Source organism: Sus scrofa, chromosome 4 (assembly GCF_054392235.1).
Source record: "Sus scrofa isolate SSC_HxYL_T2T_F1_AM1 chromosome 4, Sscrofa_HxYL_maternal_Yorkshire_Landrace_v2.0, whole genome shotgun sequence".
In the NCBI taxonomy this organism is placed as follows: domain Eukaryota; kingdom Metazoa; phylum Chordata; class Mammalia; order Artiodactyla; family Suidae; genus Sus; species Sus scrofa.
This window is the reverse complement of record NC_139386.1, coordinates 9731333-9747721: the sequence shown is the minus strand read 5'-3', so window position 1 is coordinate 9747721 and position 16389 is coordinate 9731333. Positions and strand designations below refer to the sequence as shown.

The 16389-nt window shown below is 50.0% G+C and overlaps 1 protein-coding gene across 8 annotated transcripts in view; it reads right to left on the bottom strand.

Moving 5' to 3' along the window:
- Positions 1-16142, bottom strand: part of ADCY8 (adenylate cyclase 8) — a 222504-nt gene extending 206362 nt beyond the window's left edge. For 4 of the 8 annotated variants that reach the window (XM_085021647.1, XM_085021648.1, XM_085021649.1 and 1 more), the window contains exons 1-2: positions 14648-16142; positions 14015-14126 (exon numbers count right to left, since the gene is read on the bottom strand). In XM_085021647.1, the coding sequence (XP_084877773.1) occupies positions 14015-14126; positions 14648-14958 (423 nt within the window). In that variant the 5' untranslated portion in view covers positions 14959-16142. Of the gene's footprint in view, positions 1-14014 lie in introns of all 8 variants that reach the window. The other 4 variants (XM_021088903.2, XM_021088904.2, XM_021088905.2 and 1 more) reach the window with 1 other exon arrangement.
- Between the last annotated feature and the right edge of the window lie 247 nt (positions 16143-16389).

Here is a 16389-nt window from a genome sequence, read left to right as displayed (position 1 = left end):
AAGTAATGTCTAGTGTCTGTGCTGAATTCCAAAGCCTTACTCCTTGAATTACCATTTGCAAGCTGGCAGAACCTCGAACCTGGGCCCAGCAGAAAGGCAGAATCTTGAGTTCCCCCTAAATCTACAAGTTTTACCAAGACCCCCAGGTGGTTCCTAAGCACACTAAGGTTTGAAAGGGTAACTGTTTTGAAAATTAAATTATAATTAAAAATGTGTGATTCTAGGTACCAGGCCTGGGACTAAATTCTGAAAATACTCTGTGAGTATTATTCCATGCTTTTTTGGAGCTGTTGCTTTTCCTCCCATCTTACAGCTAAAGAAAGTGAGGTGCAGAAAGATTAAGACCTCGTCAGTGTCTTGAAAGGAACAAAGGGTGGATCCATCCCAGGCGGTCTGAATCCACATCCTGCACTACGATGGTGTCAACACACGCTCTCCCTGCGAGATGTGCGGGGCTGGCACACAGCAATAGTCAATGCACCTGTTTTCCCGCTGCAAGAGTCTTGCTTGAAGATTTTCTTGTCTTTCTGTCAAAGTCTGTAACCCCTACCGGCCTCTCCTCCACAAAAGACCTAATCTGAGTTCAGATTCTCCAGCAAATAATTAAACCCAGGCCATTGGTTCCTAAGCTGGCACGTGTCCTGAAGAAGGGGCCCAGGGTAGGCTTCCTGGAGCTGGTGACACCCACGTGAATGTTGGTAGACAAGGAAGGGAAGAGACAGAAGAATTGTTCCAGAAAAACACTCAGGCATGAGCCAGCATGCAGTATTCAGGAAAATGGGGATGGAGTTCCACCGGGGTGCGCGGTGGTGAGAATACCAGGATTTGGGAGGCGCCTGGAGGACCACAGAGAATGAAAGACTTGAGACATCATGGGGGCTGCAATGGAAAGAGATAAGTGGGATGGAGAGCTCTGGAAAGATCCCGGTGAAGGCAGGAGACACCGCCAGGATTCTATACAGATGTTGGGTGGGAGAGAGGGGACCACTGCGACTGCGCTCCCTCTGGGACTCTCAACTGGAGGTGCCCAGCAGGTCACGAGAGAGCCTGGTCTTCAGCTTAACAGACCGAACAGCGCTGGAGATGCAGATTTAGGACATGGCTGCATGTTGTTAACTAAGGGACACCGTGGCTGCCCCGGGAGAAGAGTGGAGTGGGATAATGGAGAAACAGATGAGATGGGAGTTGAGGAAGGCTCAACATTTAAGAGGTGAATTGAAGGGCAAGCCCTGAACGCATATGCCAAGGAAGAGTATATGTACCCAGCAGCAGGCTTGTCATAGGAACCCAACCGTGACTCAGGTACAACCCTTGCCTTTGTTTTGTTTTTTTTTTTGTCTTTTGTCTTTTTGTTGTTGTTGTTGTTGCTATTTCTTGGGCCGCTCCCGCGGCATATGGAGGTTCCCAGGCTAGGGGTTGAATCGGAGCTGTAGCCACCGGCCTACGCCAGAGCCACAGCAACGCCAGAGCCACAGCAACGCGGGATCCGAGCCGCGTCTGCAACCTACACCACAGCTCACGGCAACGCCGGATCGTTAACCCACTGAGCAAGGGCAGGGACCGAACCCGCAACCTCATGGTTCCTAGTCGGATTCGTTAACCACTGCGCCACGACGGGAACTCCCACCCTTGCCTTTGTGAAGCTCACAGCCTGGCTGATGACAGAGACGTGGAGGCCAAGGGCAGTGCAGCTTGGGGCAGGATGGATGGGCAGGTAAAGGATCATTCGATCTGAGAGGAAGGAATATCTAAGTCGGTCTGGGTGTTGGGAAACCCTTTGCAATCCTGCATTTTTCCTGCTACTCACAACGCCTTTTTAGGCATGAAGATACTTGTGCCTGAAGACACCAAAGCCATTTGGCCAATGACACTGGGAACAATCCATGGCAAAATTAGGATGAATTTGTGGTTTCTATATTTTTTAGGAGATGTCCTTACATGGCTTCAAAACTCTCTCTCCCTGCCCAGTGGCACAGCTCACAGTTCCTCTCTGGCTGCAAGGGCCTGGCCAGGGCCCCCAGAACTGCACCTGATGTCCTTGTTCCCTTGGTCAGAGACAAAGGCTGTCTCTCTCTTGTTCATCGAGAAGGGGGCACTCTCCTCACTGGACACTGACCGTCTGTGCCCACGGACCCATCCTCGAATGAGCTGCCCGTCACCAGCAGGCTAGGAAGACTCCCTTCAGAAAGGGGGAGGGGAGTTTGATGTTGAATTTTGCTCTTATTGATTCTGATGTTGTTTCTCAAACTAATTGACAGCAGAAGAATGCACTAAAGGCGGATTAGGCTTCTCAGAACTGAAAACAGGAGACTTACTCATGACTGTTTTCAGAATTCAGAAAGACTACTTCAGTCAGCTCTATTGGGTTCCAATATCTAAAATCAGGCTTTCTTTTGCCCTAAAGCAGTCTATAGATAAAGAGGTCCAGTTTGGGTACATACTGGTCTTTTTTGGGTTTTTTCTGGTCTTTTTAGGGCCACACTCGTGGGCTAAGGGGTCTAGGGGTCTAATCAGAGCTGTAGCTGCTGGCCTATGCCAGAGCCACAGCAACGTGGGATCCGAACCACGTTTGCAACCTACACCACAGCTCACGGCAACGCCGGATCCTCGACCCACTGAGCAAGGCCAGGGATCGAACCTGCAACCTCATGGTTCCTAGTTGGATTCATTTCTGCTGCGCCACGACAAGGACTCCCAACTGGTCTTTAGGTGGTAGGTTTTAAGCTGTGGAAAATGGCAGACTAAGCAACTGTCCAGTGACCATGCTCCCAAGGTCAACTGGTTCTGTTGAATGTCTTCCTCCTGGGGTGAGGTGACGAGTGCGAGGAGGCAGGTAGGAAGGTGGGGGAACCTCTTGCCCACAGCTGCACCTGTATGAAGTCAGAGGGTGATTATCCACAGGTGACCAGAAGGGGGCACCACCAAGTGGTCAGGCCAAAGAAATGATTTGGGGTAGTATGCCACAGAGCAAAGACATGAGTGAGGCGGTGGTGTTGGGATTCAGAGCCAGGGTGCTAAAGAGCCAAGAAGGAAGCCAATGAAGGGGTGAGACCCTTGTTTGGACCTGGACTCTATGACTCTATCCTGTATGGATGGCCCAGTTCCATTTAAAATTTCCAGGAATGGACATAAACCTATGGATAGTTTAGGTCCCTAACACATTTCCCCCCTTGCCCACTTCTTCTTCTTTCTTTCTTCTTTTTTTTCCATCTTTTTGCTTTTTTCTAGGGTCACAGCTGTGGCATATGGAAGCTCCCAGGCTAGGGGTCCAATCAGAGCTGCAGCCACCAGCCTACGCCACAGCCACAGCAACACCAGATCTGAGCCGCGTCTGCAACCTACACCACAGCTGACGGCAACGCCGGATCCTCAACCCACTGAGCAAGGCCAGGGACCGAACTCGCAACCTCATGGTTCCCAGTCGGATCCGTTAACCACTGCGCCATGACGGGAACTCCCTTCTTTATTGACTTAAATGATCTGGATAACTACTTGAATTTTTCTTCATGTTATCTCCTATAATTTCCTTAACAAAAAAGTTTTCCTTCCAGCAAAAACTCAGCTTGGGGTTTTCTGCCCAAAGCACTTCCTGTTACAATTTTCGGTGTGCTTTTGCCTGCATTGACCAGAGAAACCCATCTCTTTTCTCTCGGACTGTGACTTGGCATGTCTGGGGATGATCAGGATTAGGGGAAGGAGGCGGTCCTGTAATATTCATTCATTCCATTCGTTCACAAGCACCGTGTTCAGAATCGCCCATGTGGCAGGTACTATGCTAGGAACACGAAGATGGGTAAGACACAGTCTTTGACCTTCAGGGCTTCCCAGCCTGGCAGGCCCGTGAAAGGTGGTGACGCTGCTCTGAGGGCTGACACTGCAGTAGCGATGTGGCCAGGAGAGGGAGAGCCTTGCTTCAGCTCCTTGTCTGCCCGCCCCTGGTGTGAGAATGGATCCTACAGCTCCAAGGCAGCTGCTCAGTTTTCAGCTGGGGCTCCTGTGAACACAGAACAGGTGGGAGAGCCTGGAGCTGCAGACAAGCCTGACCTTCCCAGTATGAGGCAGATGCCTTTGTGTGCTGTATCTCCTGGTCCCCAGGCCCGGGATGCACTCAGTGTGTGATAAGGGGATGCTTAAGTAACTGACCTCCTGGCCCTGCCCCTGGGCCCCTTTACACTCTTTCCTAGGACAATCCATGCCCATGTACAGTTTCTTCTAGCATCTGACCTTTCCTTTAAGGGAAGTCCACTGCAGCTTTGCTTTTTCGTGCATTAGAGGTCTACAGTAAAAAGAGCCTGAGACTGGCATTTGCGTAAAACATTTACCAAATGCTGTGTTTCTGACGTGTTCGAAGAGCCAGACACCAACCTCCCTACCTCTGCCCCAGAGCCACAAACTCCCTCCTCAAATCCATTCAGGTATCCGTTTCATCACAGCAACAACCTTGACTGTTTAGTACCAGCTATGTCTCAGAACCTAGAGCCCAACAGTCGGTCAACAAGCATTTGTGGCACAATTTTCCTACTCAATCCTCTTCGCCCCTTCTTCTTAACACAATCTGGATTCCTTTGAGAAGCAGTAAAATCTCATCTATTTTTGCCATCGTCTCTTGCTGATGGAGGGGCCAGGTATCAGGATTCTGGTCATCAAAATACAAGCAGATGTCACTGACCAAGGATCCTGAAAGGGCCACCCACTCAATGGGCAAATGACCTTTGGCCATCTTGGCCTCCTGCCCTTTGGTTTTGCCCTGACCTTTTCCCTGCCTGCAAAAGCAGCCGTGATGGCTTAGAGCTGCTACTGATGGGAGTTCCTTCTATGGTGCAGTGGGTTAAGGATCAGGCACTGCTACAGCTGTGGCAAAGGTCACAGCTCTGGGTAGGATTCGATCCCTGGCCCAGGAACGGCCATATGCCATGGAGACAGCTGCATAAGGAAAAACAAAACAAAAACAAAAACAAGAGCGATGCAACCAATGCTTTTCAGATGACCTTGAGGGAAAGGCCTCTGTGTATGGGATTCTCCTTCAGATGTCTGTATGGCTTCCCCTGAAGAGTCCTCATGACAGGGAGCTCATCACTTCAAAAAAGCAGCCCCCTGGGCAGGTCTATTTTCCCCAAAGCTTCAGCTTTAGATGAACCAAAATCTCTCATGATATAATGACCACCCATTGGTCATTATTCTGTCTCAGAGGACACATATAAAATGCCTTCTAAGGCCTTGCAAGGTTTTTTTTTTTTTTTTTTTTTTTTTTGGTCCTGTTCTGTTTTGCTGAATCTCTTTTTCCTAGGTTCTGAGTTAAAGGAATATACATAATATATAATATATTTTATATACATATATACATATATATTTTTTTGGCTTCACCTGTGGCATACGGAAGTTCCCCTGGCCAGGGACTGAACCTGCACCACAGCAGCAACCCAAGCCACTGCAGTGACGATGCTGGATCCTTAACCCACTGAGCCATAGGGAACTCCGGAATACTTCTATTTCGACTATGCATTCCCTAATCCTTAGTCGTTTTTATTTTATAAGCAATCATGTGTATTCAGCATGTAATCACATAAAAAAGGGAAGCAAGGATTCTGAAATGGTTTACTGCAGTCAACCGGAAAACCAGCTGACACAAGACAAGGATGTAGTTTAGAATTCTTGTTTCCTGTGAAAATTTCTTATGGGTATGCTCTTTATAGACAGAAGGCAGTTTTTAAAATTTGCTCATTAAAAAACCCAAACAGTAATAGGATTTAATTGCATTCTGAACGCATGTCTTCATAGTGAATTTTTATCATTTTCTGATTTAGGAGAATTTTGTGTTTCCATATGTTGTCATTAGTAACACCTGAGCTTAGGCATATATGACAGGACGCCGGATGGGGAAGGGACAGAAAACCCCAGTGGCTAATGAATGTGGAATGTATGACACATATTAAGAGACATGACCTAGCCAAAAATGAGATTCAAATGTAGAATCACAGACATGCGCAAGCAGAGTCCAAGGCAGGGACAGCAACGAAAAAGAGACTTGAGGGTTTATCTGACAACACACCGAGTTATAGTCCCAGTTCATTGGTTGGGAAGGTGTCCCCACAGCTGCCCTGGTGGAATGGCTTTTGTTCCTCCCAGGCTGTGGCCAGGCCTTCCTGGGAACCCCTGGGACCTCAGTGGTTAATTCACCTACCCTGCCTTCTTCTGTACCCTGCAGAGCTGACTGTGAAAAATCTTGCAGGGAGAAAAGCTGGCTTCCGAAGTGCTGCTGAAGTGACCTGACTTCTTAAAATAGTCCTTCATAAACAAAACTCACATGATCTAATTTGAGTGTGTAAATCCAATTATGTTTCCTGGGGAAGCACAGAAAGATCATACTGGCTTTCACGGCTCTGTTGTGGATGGCTGGAGAGAGGAGCGTTCTTTAACTCCAGCCCCAAGAAAATGGGGAGCTTTTTTTTTTTTTTTCTGTCTTTTTAGGGCTGCACCTGTGGCATATGGAGGTTTCCAGACTAGGGAACTAGAGCTGCCGGCCTACACCACAGCCACAGCAACTGCAGGATCCGAGCCTCATCTGTGACCTACACCATAGCTCACGGCAATGCTGGATCCTTAACCCACTGAGTGACGCCAGGGATCGAACCCGAATCCTCATGGATATTCGTTGGATTTGTTTGGCTGAGCCACTGAAGGGAACTCCGGGGTGGCGGGGGCGGGGGGGATTATTTACAGAACTGATTCTCTTGTTGATTGAAGTTCAGACCTATACAGTCCAGAAACTTGCCTGCCTTCTGTTGCCGGTACCTTGCTTCCAGAGAAAGCAAGGAACACTCCTCAAAGTAAGATGTCTCGTGAACCGATTGGCCACCCAACCGCATACTCCAGACCTGCTGGTCTCTCAGAGCCTCAATATTGTGCCCATTTGTTGGGGAGAGGAAAGGTTTGAAATGAATATTGCCAAGTGTCTCCCATGTTCTGAAAACAAACACATGTAGGATCAACTCAGATAGACACACTTGTGAAATGAATAAATTAGCATCCTAAGAAAGACTGAGACAACAGTGAAATGTCACATCAGCATGATGGTAGTTGGGTCCTTTGGTTACACGTTGCCAGCAGCACTGAATGTGGGATCAACTCTATTTTTTTTTTTTTTTTTTGTCTTTTTGCTATTTCTTGGGCCGCTCCCACGGCATATGGAGGTTCCCAGGCTAGGGGTCAAATCTGCCTACACCAGAGCCGCAGCAATGTGGGATCTGAGCCATGTCTGCAACCTACACCACAGCTCACGGCAACGCCGGATCCTTAACCCATTGAGCAAGGCCAGGGACCGAACCCGCAACCTCATGGTTCCTAGTTGGATTCGTCAACCACTGTGCCACGACAGGAACTCCATCAACTCTATTTTTCAATCGTTCCTGTAATGCTTGGGTTTCACTTATTTTTGATGAGCTCTTCAAATGCCATCAATCATCAAGGTGTAAATATGACTAATGCATTTGTCCTACTTAGCCCGACGCTGCAGCAGCTGCTCCAGAATTAAAGTCCTCCCAGTTTCCCCAATTCCGATTGAATTATGCTCTGACCCACTGAAACCAGTCAGGTGACACTGCTGGATATGAAGAAAAACACATTCAGGATTCCATTTTGCAAAGACCCTCCCACACCTCATTGTACAACTCTCTCTAAACACACATATGTCAAGCCTATGGGCAACTCCAGGACAAAGGTGTCTCCAGACCATGGCCGGAGGGGTTTAACTGGTCATTTCCGATGTCATTAAAAATATCCTTTGCAACGCCTATGCTCCATCACAAAAAAAAAAAAAAAAAAGGAAAGGAAGGAAGGAAAAGATAGAAGAAAGGAGAGTTTCTGGGTATTTTTCACAAGTAAGAGAATAATATTTCCATTTTCTGGCATTCAGGGGAACCTCTTGGGAATGTTGACACTCAAATCTGCTTTTGAAAGTCATTGTCTCAGACAGGCTAGGATGTTGCAATTATTTTTTTTTAAAGCCTATGTGGATTTGCCAAAGGAAAATGTACAGAAAAGGTGACGTCTGGGGTTTTAAAAAATGCACATCATGACCGGTGAGGTGCCTTACCTGGACCCCAGTTACACTCACTTGTAGGATATTTGTGTTTTCTGAGGTATCTACCTTGAGGTCAAACCCCAACCTGAGATGACTTAAATTACATGCCATTCGCTGTACAGTAAGGAGTCCTAAGATGCCCTTTATTTGATGTGACTTCACAGCCTTGGACAAAGAACGTATAATACATGCTGACGTCTGAATTTTACAAACAGGGAGGGAGACGGTGGTAAGTCTGTTCTACTCACTTCGCCTTTCCCTCTGAGGTCAATCCTGCCTTTAAAGGATCAGCAATGCATGGGGAAGCTCACGCAAGGCCTGCGTCTCTCCTGACTCACACCTGCTCCTACCAGACACCCCTCTCTCCCACCTTGTCCAAACAATGCATTTCCTCCCAAAGGGTTTTTTTAAAAGGCCCCTGTGATTGGTCAAGTTTAAGGATCCTGACTGAATCAGCATTTCTCTGGCTCTGGCCTCTCCTGGGTCCCTGCACGTCTGCGAGACAGGAAAGAAAAGGCTGCTTGGGAAATTCAAATCTGATGGCATGACCCTGAGCCCTGGCTCACCTGGATTTGCATACTTGGCTGCCTTTGCTCAGAGTTATCTTGGAGAAATCACCTCCACGCTGACACTTCGGCTTATCTGCCTCACCGAGAGGTACCGGGGACTAATTAGCCACTGGCTGTAACATTTTAGAATCCCCAAGAGGGAGGTATGATGCAGTGAGCTTTCCGGTTAAATGTTGGTGCCTCTCAGTTTTCCAATAACGAAATGATTTTCATCATCTTATCACTAATGAGCTGAGGAATGAGACCGAGATGAGTTTCAAGGGTTAGGCAGCACCTATGACTGTCACCCGCGATTAAAATAGAGTAAAATGCTAATCACAGCCGCAGTGCTTAGAATGCATGTGCCTGGTGAAAGAATTTAGCAAGCATAACCTCGTCGTTAATATTTTATTTGTACATACAATGTCATTTTGTAATGGATTTTTAGATGGGCAAATGCAACCAGCAGGATAAACAACTTGTTTAAAAATGTGGGAAAATCCTGTGTCATAGGGAGAATCTGGACAGAAGCACAGCTCCCTTTGGCTCGAATCACATAATGAGGCTGATGTGACCTGAAATGGGGGAGGCTCTCCAAGGAAGGAATAACTTCCCCAGTGCTGTCTGGAGCTGACCTCTAATAAAAGGAATCCTTTGAACTGGGCTTTGAACCTTCTGAAGGCTCCTCAGTATTTCCAATGCCACTTTATTTATTTATTTATTTATTTATTTAGTCTTTTTGCCATTTCTTGGGCCGCTCCTGCGGCATATGGAGGTTCCCAGGCTAGGGGTTGAATCAGAGCTGTAGCCATGGGTCTACACCAGAGCCACAGCAACTTGGGATCTGAGCCATGTCTGCAACCTACACCAAAGCTCACGGCAACGCTGGATCCTTAACCCATTGAGCAAGGCCAGGGATTGAACCCGCAACCTCATGGTTCCTAGTCAGATTTGTCAACCACTGAGCCACGATGGGAACTCCGTATTTATTTATTTATATTTTTTGCTTTTTAGGGCCACACCTGCAGCATATGGAAGTTTCCCGGATAAGGGTCGAACTGGAGCTACAGCCGACGGGCTACACCACAGCCACAGCACCACGGGATCCGAGGCACGTCTTTGACCTACACCACAGCTTGAGGCCACACTGGATCCTTAACTTAACCCGTGGAGCAAGGCCAGGGATCGAACCTGCATCCTCATGGATACCAGATAGGCTGATTACTGCTGAGCCACACCGGGAACTTCCTCCACTGTCACTTTAGACCTAGAACCTACGCAGGGATCACATGTGCCCTGGACACTAATCTCCCTGTTGGGGTGGGAAGTCCATGACTCCCGTCTAACTGTTCACGGGGAGGAGAAAACATAGATCATTGCTTTGCTGATAGCAAGGAGCCTCCTGCTTGGCCCTTTGAAGGTTCCATCCTGTTTGTCTCCACCGTGGGAAGCACGTGATAGTGAAATGAACACAGTCTCTTCACACAGGGTATCTGCAGAGAGTTGCAGCTTGGTTGTTACCCTGTCAAACCACAGATACAATTTCCTTCCAGAGGGAGAGAAGAGACGCAGATTCTCAAGCTAGGATTAGGGAAGGCAATCATCCGCTCATTTGCTGCTTCTGAAAATGGCATTTTCAGTGAAGTGAAACAGCTGCCGAGGTGTGTTGACTGTCTCCTCATTCTAGCTTCCTCCTTCTTGAAAATGCTAAGTTAAACATGAGCCATCCCCTTCATGGGAGTCAAGATTAATGCAGAGAAGAAGACGTGCCAGGGTTTATGGTTTGCAGTTGACAAATTTATATCCTGTTGCGTAAGATGATGAGCTAGCTACAAAGAACCTATTCCTAGCAATTCAATCGTTTTCCCCTCGCGCTTGCCCTTTGGCTTTTTCATCAAATGCTGATTCACAGGCTATATGGAGTATCACTCCCTGGAGTAGTGAAACAGCATAAGTGAAAAACACTTATGTTTTTAGAAGGATACCCCCTGAAAGGTTTCTGAAGCATGCTTCGCATTGAGCTAGGATTCGAATCCTGCTCTTGTGGTTTATTAGAATCATTACCTCTGGGAAGCCCCTTTAAAGTTTCTAAGAATCTGTCATTTGTAATCTGAACTAAAAGTGAAGAATGAAATCATCTGTTTGCCGTCAATGGATGTGACCATCTATGTATCTAGGTTACATGTAAACTATTGTACAACTGTAAAGAATTACCTTTGTGCTTTGCTTTCTCCAAAGGTGTTTACGTGCATAAGATTGCCTTACTTATCTTTAACTTGTGTGTGTGTGTGTGTGTGTGTGTGTGTGTGTGTGTGTAGAAAGCTGTCATCAACACAACATTAGGGGACTTGGATACTTTATAATATTGCCTCTGCCATGAGTAGTCTTGTTTATTCAGTGACTGTTAAGTGCCTATCATGTGCCTGGTACTTTACTAGGTGTTAAGAATAAAACAATCAACACGATAGACACGTCTTTGCCCTTACATAGTGTTTATGTTCTTGTGAGGGTGTGGGGGCTGGAGAAGAAACACGGTAAATATAAACAAATGAGATAATTTCAGGTGGTGTATGTGCTCTGGAGAAAATAAGATACGTCACGTCCCAGGGAGAGGCGTTTGAACTGAGTCTGGAATAATGAGAAAGTGTCAGCCACGGAAAGACCTGGAAAAATTGTTCTAGGCAGCAGGCACAAAGCCTAAGAAGTGGGAAGGCGCTCTAGACAGTTTAAAGACAGGAAGATCGTATATTTGGGGCAGAAGAGAAGGAAATATAATTAGAGAAAAGCAGCACCAGCTCATACAGCATCTGGTAAGCCATAGTAAAGAGTTTATTCCTGTTTCTATATAAGGTCATTAGCAGGTAAGTATGCCTTGTTGATCACCAAACAGGGGAACTCAAACTACCTATCCAAAAATTACTGATTTTTTTTTTTTAAGCGATGAGTTCTCTGCTACATCCACCTGCAAGAGCCAAGAAAGACACTTTAACCACTAGGGGGCGCCAAAGGAAAATGTTTTGTAGCCAAAGTCAGCAAGGTTCTTTCAGCACCTAAAATTGGAGGAGAGCACTCTGCTTGTTCCTTCCAAGTCTGGGTAAAAGGTGACACCTTAGGAAATGACAGTTCATCCACAAAACCCACCCAAACAGAAAGTTGAATGAGCTTGGTATGCAGGTATAGGGCCCTGGTATTTCACACCGAAGGATTGTTTATGATGGGGTGGAAGTGGGAAGACATTTTGAGGTTATTTTTAATCTCCTCCCATCTGGTCGTATTTGAGTGGAGTATAAAACAAATATGGAGCCAACATTTACTTTCTGGATTCATTTGGCAAAAAAGAAGTGTCTCTATACTTAGAACTTTGAAAATATTCATCATTTGCCACTTAGGATGTGTCGTTCTAAATACTATTCCAAAATTACTTGATGAAGGTTTTTAGTAATGTGTAGCAAGAAAGGTGCCCGCATGAGAAGCAGTGGGTTATAATAAACGGAATTTTCTGCAACTGGTCAGATAGCTTTGATATATTGTGAAAACAACTTGTAGTGAAAAAAGAGAGGGGGAGGGAGGAGGAGAAGGAGACAGAAGAGATGAGATGGGGGAGGGACAGGAAAAGGAGCCAGAGGGGCAAGGAGAGGCCAGCTGATGTCTAGGTGGTACATAATAAAGGTACATAGTAAAGAAAATATGGAACAGAATGAGGGAGCTTGGAGGAAAGGGAGAGAGAGACGCAGAGGATGTGCGAGTTCAGATCGATGTGTAAACAAGACTTAGAGACAAAGGTTAAGAAAATAGAATTTGACATAATCCCAAATCGAGATGTTACCATACATCTGCATCAAAGGTGTGTGGTGATTTTGCGACAATATGCATTATTGTCTTTAATAAGGGGCAAGTCAGCGGGTCCGACCTTACGCACAGAAGTTCTCATCTGCCTGACGGTCACAGCCATGCACTTTATAGGCGCTTTGCTCTACCCAGGGAGACTTCAACCACCACCGTAAAAGCAGCCAACCAGATTGGTAACCTGAGCGAGTGGACACAGAGCATCAGAGAAGAGAGAGACTCCGTATCACCTAGAAGCCGAGAAGGGCAATGATGGGTAAAGCACTCGGATGGTGCCAGCACTCCTGAAGGCATAAGCGATTTTCATAGTTGTTGTACCTGTTTCTTCTAAGAACAGTCTATTCAAACCAGACCCCAAGAGGAGTCTTTAAGCTTCCAACAGAGCAAAAGTAACCCAGAGGCTGAGGCTAGAGCAGGACTGCACAAAGCAGGCCCCTGTCCTGGCACTGCTCGTCAGCTTTTTACCTGAAAACACCTCAGCCGATAAGAGTCCCTCATTTTTCTGGCGGGAACCCCCTCCCCCTTTATTCTCTTGTTACTCGCCGGACATTTGGCCAAGAAAGTGCCAGACCATTAATTATCCATTGATGTCAATGCACTTAAACAAGAGAGCCATCGTCTACCTCCTCATTCACAGATGATGATAACTTTGTTCACAAAACCACATCCATATTTAATGGGGAAAGGCAGGGAGAAAGGGGGCAAGGAGAAGGACCAAAAGAGTCAGGTTCCACCTAAATATTTCAAACCCTCTACATCAAAACGCCCCTTTTCAATTAAGCAAAACTTGCATTCGGTGCCAACGACAGTCTCCCAGTCCCCCAGTCCCCACCAGCCCGAGTTCCTGAGGTTGATTAATTCAGAGCATCGGGGTTGGATCTTGTAACCAGAGAAGACAGCATCTTAGATCCCCGAGGCAATAAAGAATTCCCAAAGGAAACGTCTGTCTTAGGCGCCTCTGAAGGACTGCTTGAGAGACCACAAACAGGGTACCCCACACCAGCGATTAGTTTCATGAATGGTGATTCCTCGGAGAACTGAGGATCTGAGACCTAGAGAAACCCAACTCGGAATCCCAGAGACCCTCACTGACACCCTACGGGTAACTCTCACGAGTAAAGCTCTTAAGGAACGGGTCACCTTCTAAACTGGGGTGCTTCTCCTCCCCCTTCTGTCTCCTGCTCCAGAGACCGTACACCCTGGGGGATGCGTGAGGAGCAGAAAAAAGACTGCCTCTTAGTGGATGTCAGAGAAGGATGACTCACAACATCAGAGGAGAAGGGTAGGGTTGGTACAAACTTTAAAGGTCATTTAGTTCCAGTTCTCTAAGCAGAGTGACATACCATCCTGCCAACACCCAGGACCTCCTAGGTGCAGGGCGCTGTGCCAGGCTGGGGGAGGGAGGGCACTCAACGTGAGCGAGGAGGCAATTCTGCCTTTTCAGACAAGTTATTTCTTAAAAAACAAAACAAAACAACCCCCCCCCAAACCCACAAAACCCCGGAAGAGTCAGGGGAAGAGCCAGGCAGGCAGGAGTTACCTGGTTGATGGAAATGACCGCCAGCCTGGGGATGAGCACTTGGAGGACCACCTGCAGCAGCGAGGTGCCCAGGCCAGCCAGGATGGCCCAGGTGAGCGGCAGCGGCAGCATGCTGTAGGTGGCGAAGAGGGTGAAGAGCACGTAGCCGATGCCGTCTCCCAGGAGCCCATAGCCAAGACCGGCCGCTAAGATCTGGGTGGTCATGGCCACCCAGGTGACCAGGCCGCTGTACTGCAGGTACGTGTGCGAGGTGGTGTCCTTCCTGACCACCACCAGGGCGCAGATCACCACCTCTATGCCAGTGAAGAAGCCCAGCAGGATGCCCTTCAGCGGGTCCATGGGGGCCGAGGCCAGGCTCAAGTGGAGAACCAAGAGGGTGAGTTTGGTCAGCACGTCCAGCACGTTCATCACCACCTCGGATTTGCGCCTCTGACCCAGGAAATAGCGCTGGTAGAGGCGCTCCAGATCCCGGGACTTGAAAGAGTTGCGCAGGGTGGGGAAAATGACCCCTCGGTAGCTGTAGCCCCCACTGAGGAAGAAATCCGAGTTGCTCGGGGCGCAGTCCAGGTGCAGGAAGCCCAGGTCGCCCCCGCCGCCGCTGCCGCTGCCGCTGCCGCTGCGTTCCGGGAAGACTTTGGTGCCGCCGGTGCTGTGCGCTCTCTCCCTGGGGCCCAGCGAGTAGAGGGGCAACGCCGAGTCGCCGCCGGACAGCTGCGACGCGTGGTGGTTGGGGCCGCCGCCGGCAGGGTCCGAGGCTTTGCCCGAGCCTCCGCTGCCGCTGCCGCCGCTGCCCCGGTGCCCGTGGATGAAGCGCTGCTCGGTGATGTGCCGCACCGCCGTCTGCCACAGCAGCCGCTGCGGCCGAGAGCCGCTCCCGCCGTCGCCGGCCGGGGGCGTCGGGTGGATGGTGTAGAGTTCCTCGCTGCCGCTAAGGCAGCGCACATCCGAGAGCTCCATGGCGCCGGGCCGTGCGGCGGGAGGCGCGGAGCCCGGGGGAGGCCGCTGGGGGAGGGGGTGCCCAAAGCCCCACCGGCGGCCTGGTAGGAGCTTGGCGGCGAGCCCTTCTCTCCCCTGCGGCCCTGGGCAGGAGGCCCCCGCGCGTCAGGTCATAGTGCGCCCCGGGGGCAAAGGGCGTCTGCAAGACCGCCGCAGACCCCTGCGTCCCTGCGTGCTGCCCTCCCGCCAAGTCGCAGCTTGCGCGCGTGGCAGCTGTGACTATTTGTCCGCAGAAGCCGCGGCGCTCTGAGTCGCGCAGCCCCGGTCCCCGGGCTCTGGCTTCCTGGCTGGTGCTCGGCTCAGCGTCTTGGCGCAGCCTTTGCTCTCCAAGAGGCGCCCAGGCGCTTGGGCTCCGTGGTTCAGCTGCGCACCGGGCGGGTCCGGGCTGCGACACGGGGCTCGGGACGCCCACGACTCCGCGGTGCCAGGGGGCTGGCCGAGGGTGACCGGCCGCGCAGATGGGTGCGAAGTTAACAGCTGTGGCTGTTAACAGAGACCTTCGGAGAACTCCATTGCGCCGGGATGGGGAGCCGGGGCGGAGCTGGGGGCGGGGGCGAGGAAGGGGGAGGAGTGGGGGACAGTGAGGTGGCAGGTGCCCCGCGGGAGGATTGGAGAGGTGGTAGCCTCAGCGCTAACGAGTCACCAAACAGTTAATTTGGAAGAGGCGATGTGCTGAGGCTCCCTCCCTGGTTCGTTTCTGGCTGTCTCCACTTCCTGAACGAAGACAGCGCAGCGCTGGTTCTGGCTCGACGCATTCTTCAGGGCAGGGGGAGGGCCTCAGGGTCCCTGTCGCGGCTAGAAGACGCAGTCGACCCCATCAGCTGTGCTTCCGAGGGGTCGCAGCTCACAGTTCTCACCCCCTTCACTTCGCTCGATGGGGTCCATTTGGCCCGGAGCTGGGAGGAGAGGGAGGCGGGGGCAGGAAAAAGTGGGGTGGGCTCCAGAGCCAAAAGCCCTGAGAACGGGGAGAAACCACCGGTGCAGATCCCCGAGGCTAAGAACCGAGGCTTGGTGGGTGCGGCGGGTGTGAGGTTTGGGCGAGAAGGGAGGCCTGAGGCCGCGGAGAAGTCGCCTGAGCCGCCACGGGATCCTGGGAAGCGCCGCGTGCCACCCTGGCGCTCTGAAGCGCTCTGCGGCCACCAGGCGACGGGGAAGAATTTGGAGACCTGTCAGAGCGCTCGGACACCAGCGGCGACTTAAACCCGCCCCCACGCCAAGCCACGCCCCCGGAACGGGGCGTCGGGGGGAGGGGAGAGCGGCGGTGGCGGCGGGGACCTGGCACCCAGATTTGGCCAGGACGCCAGGTCTTGAAAGCAGGAGCGCGCGCAGACCGTAGTGGGAGAGGAGGACCGCGGGTTGGGGCGGGCGCCCCGGGCGGT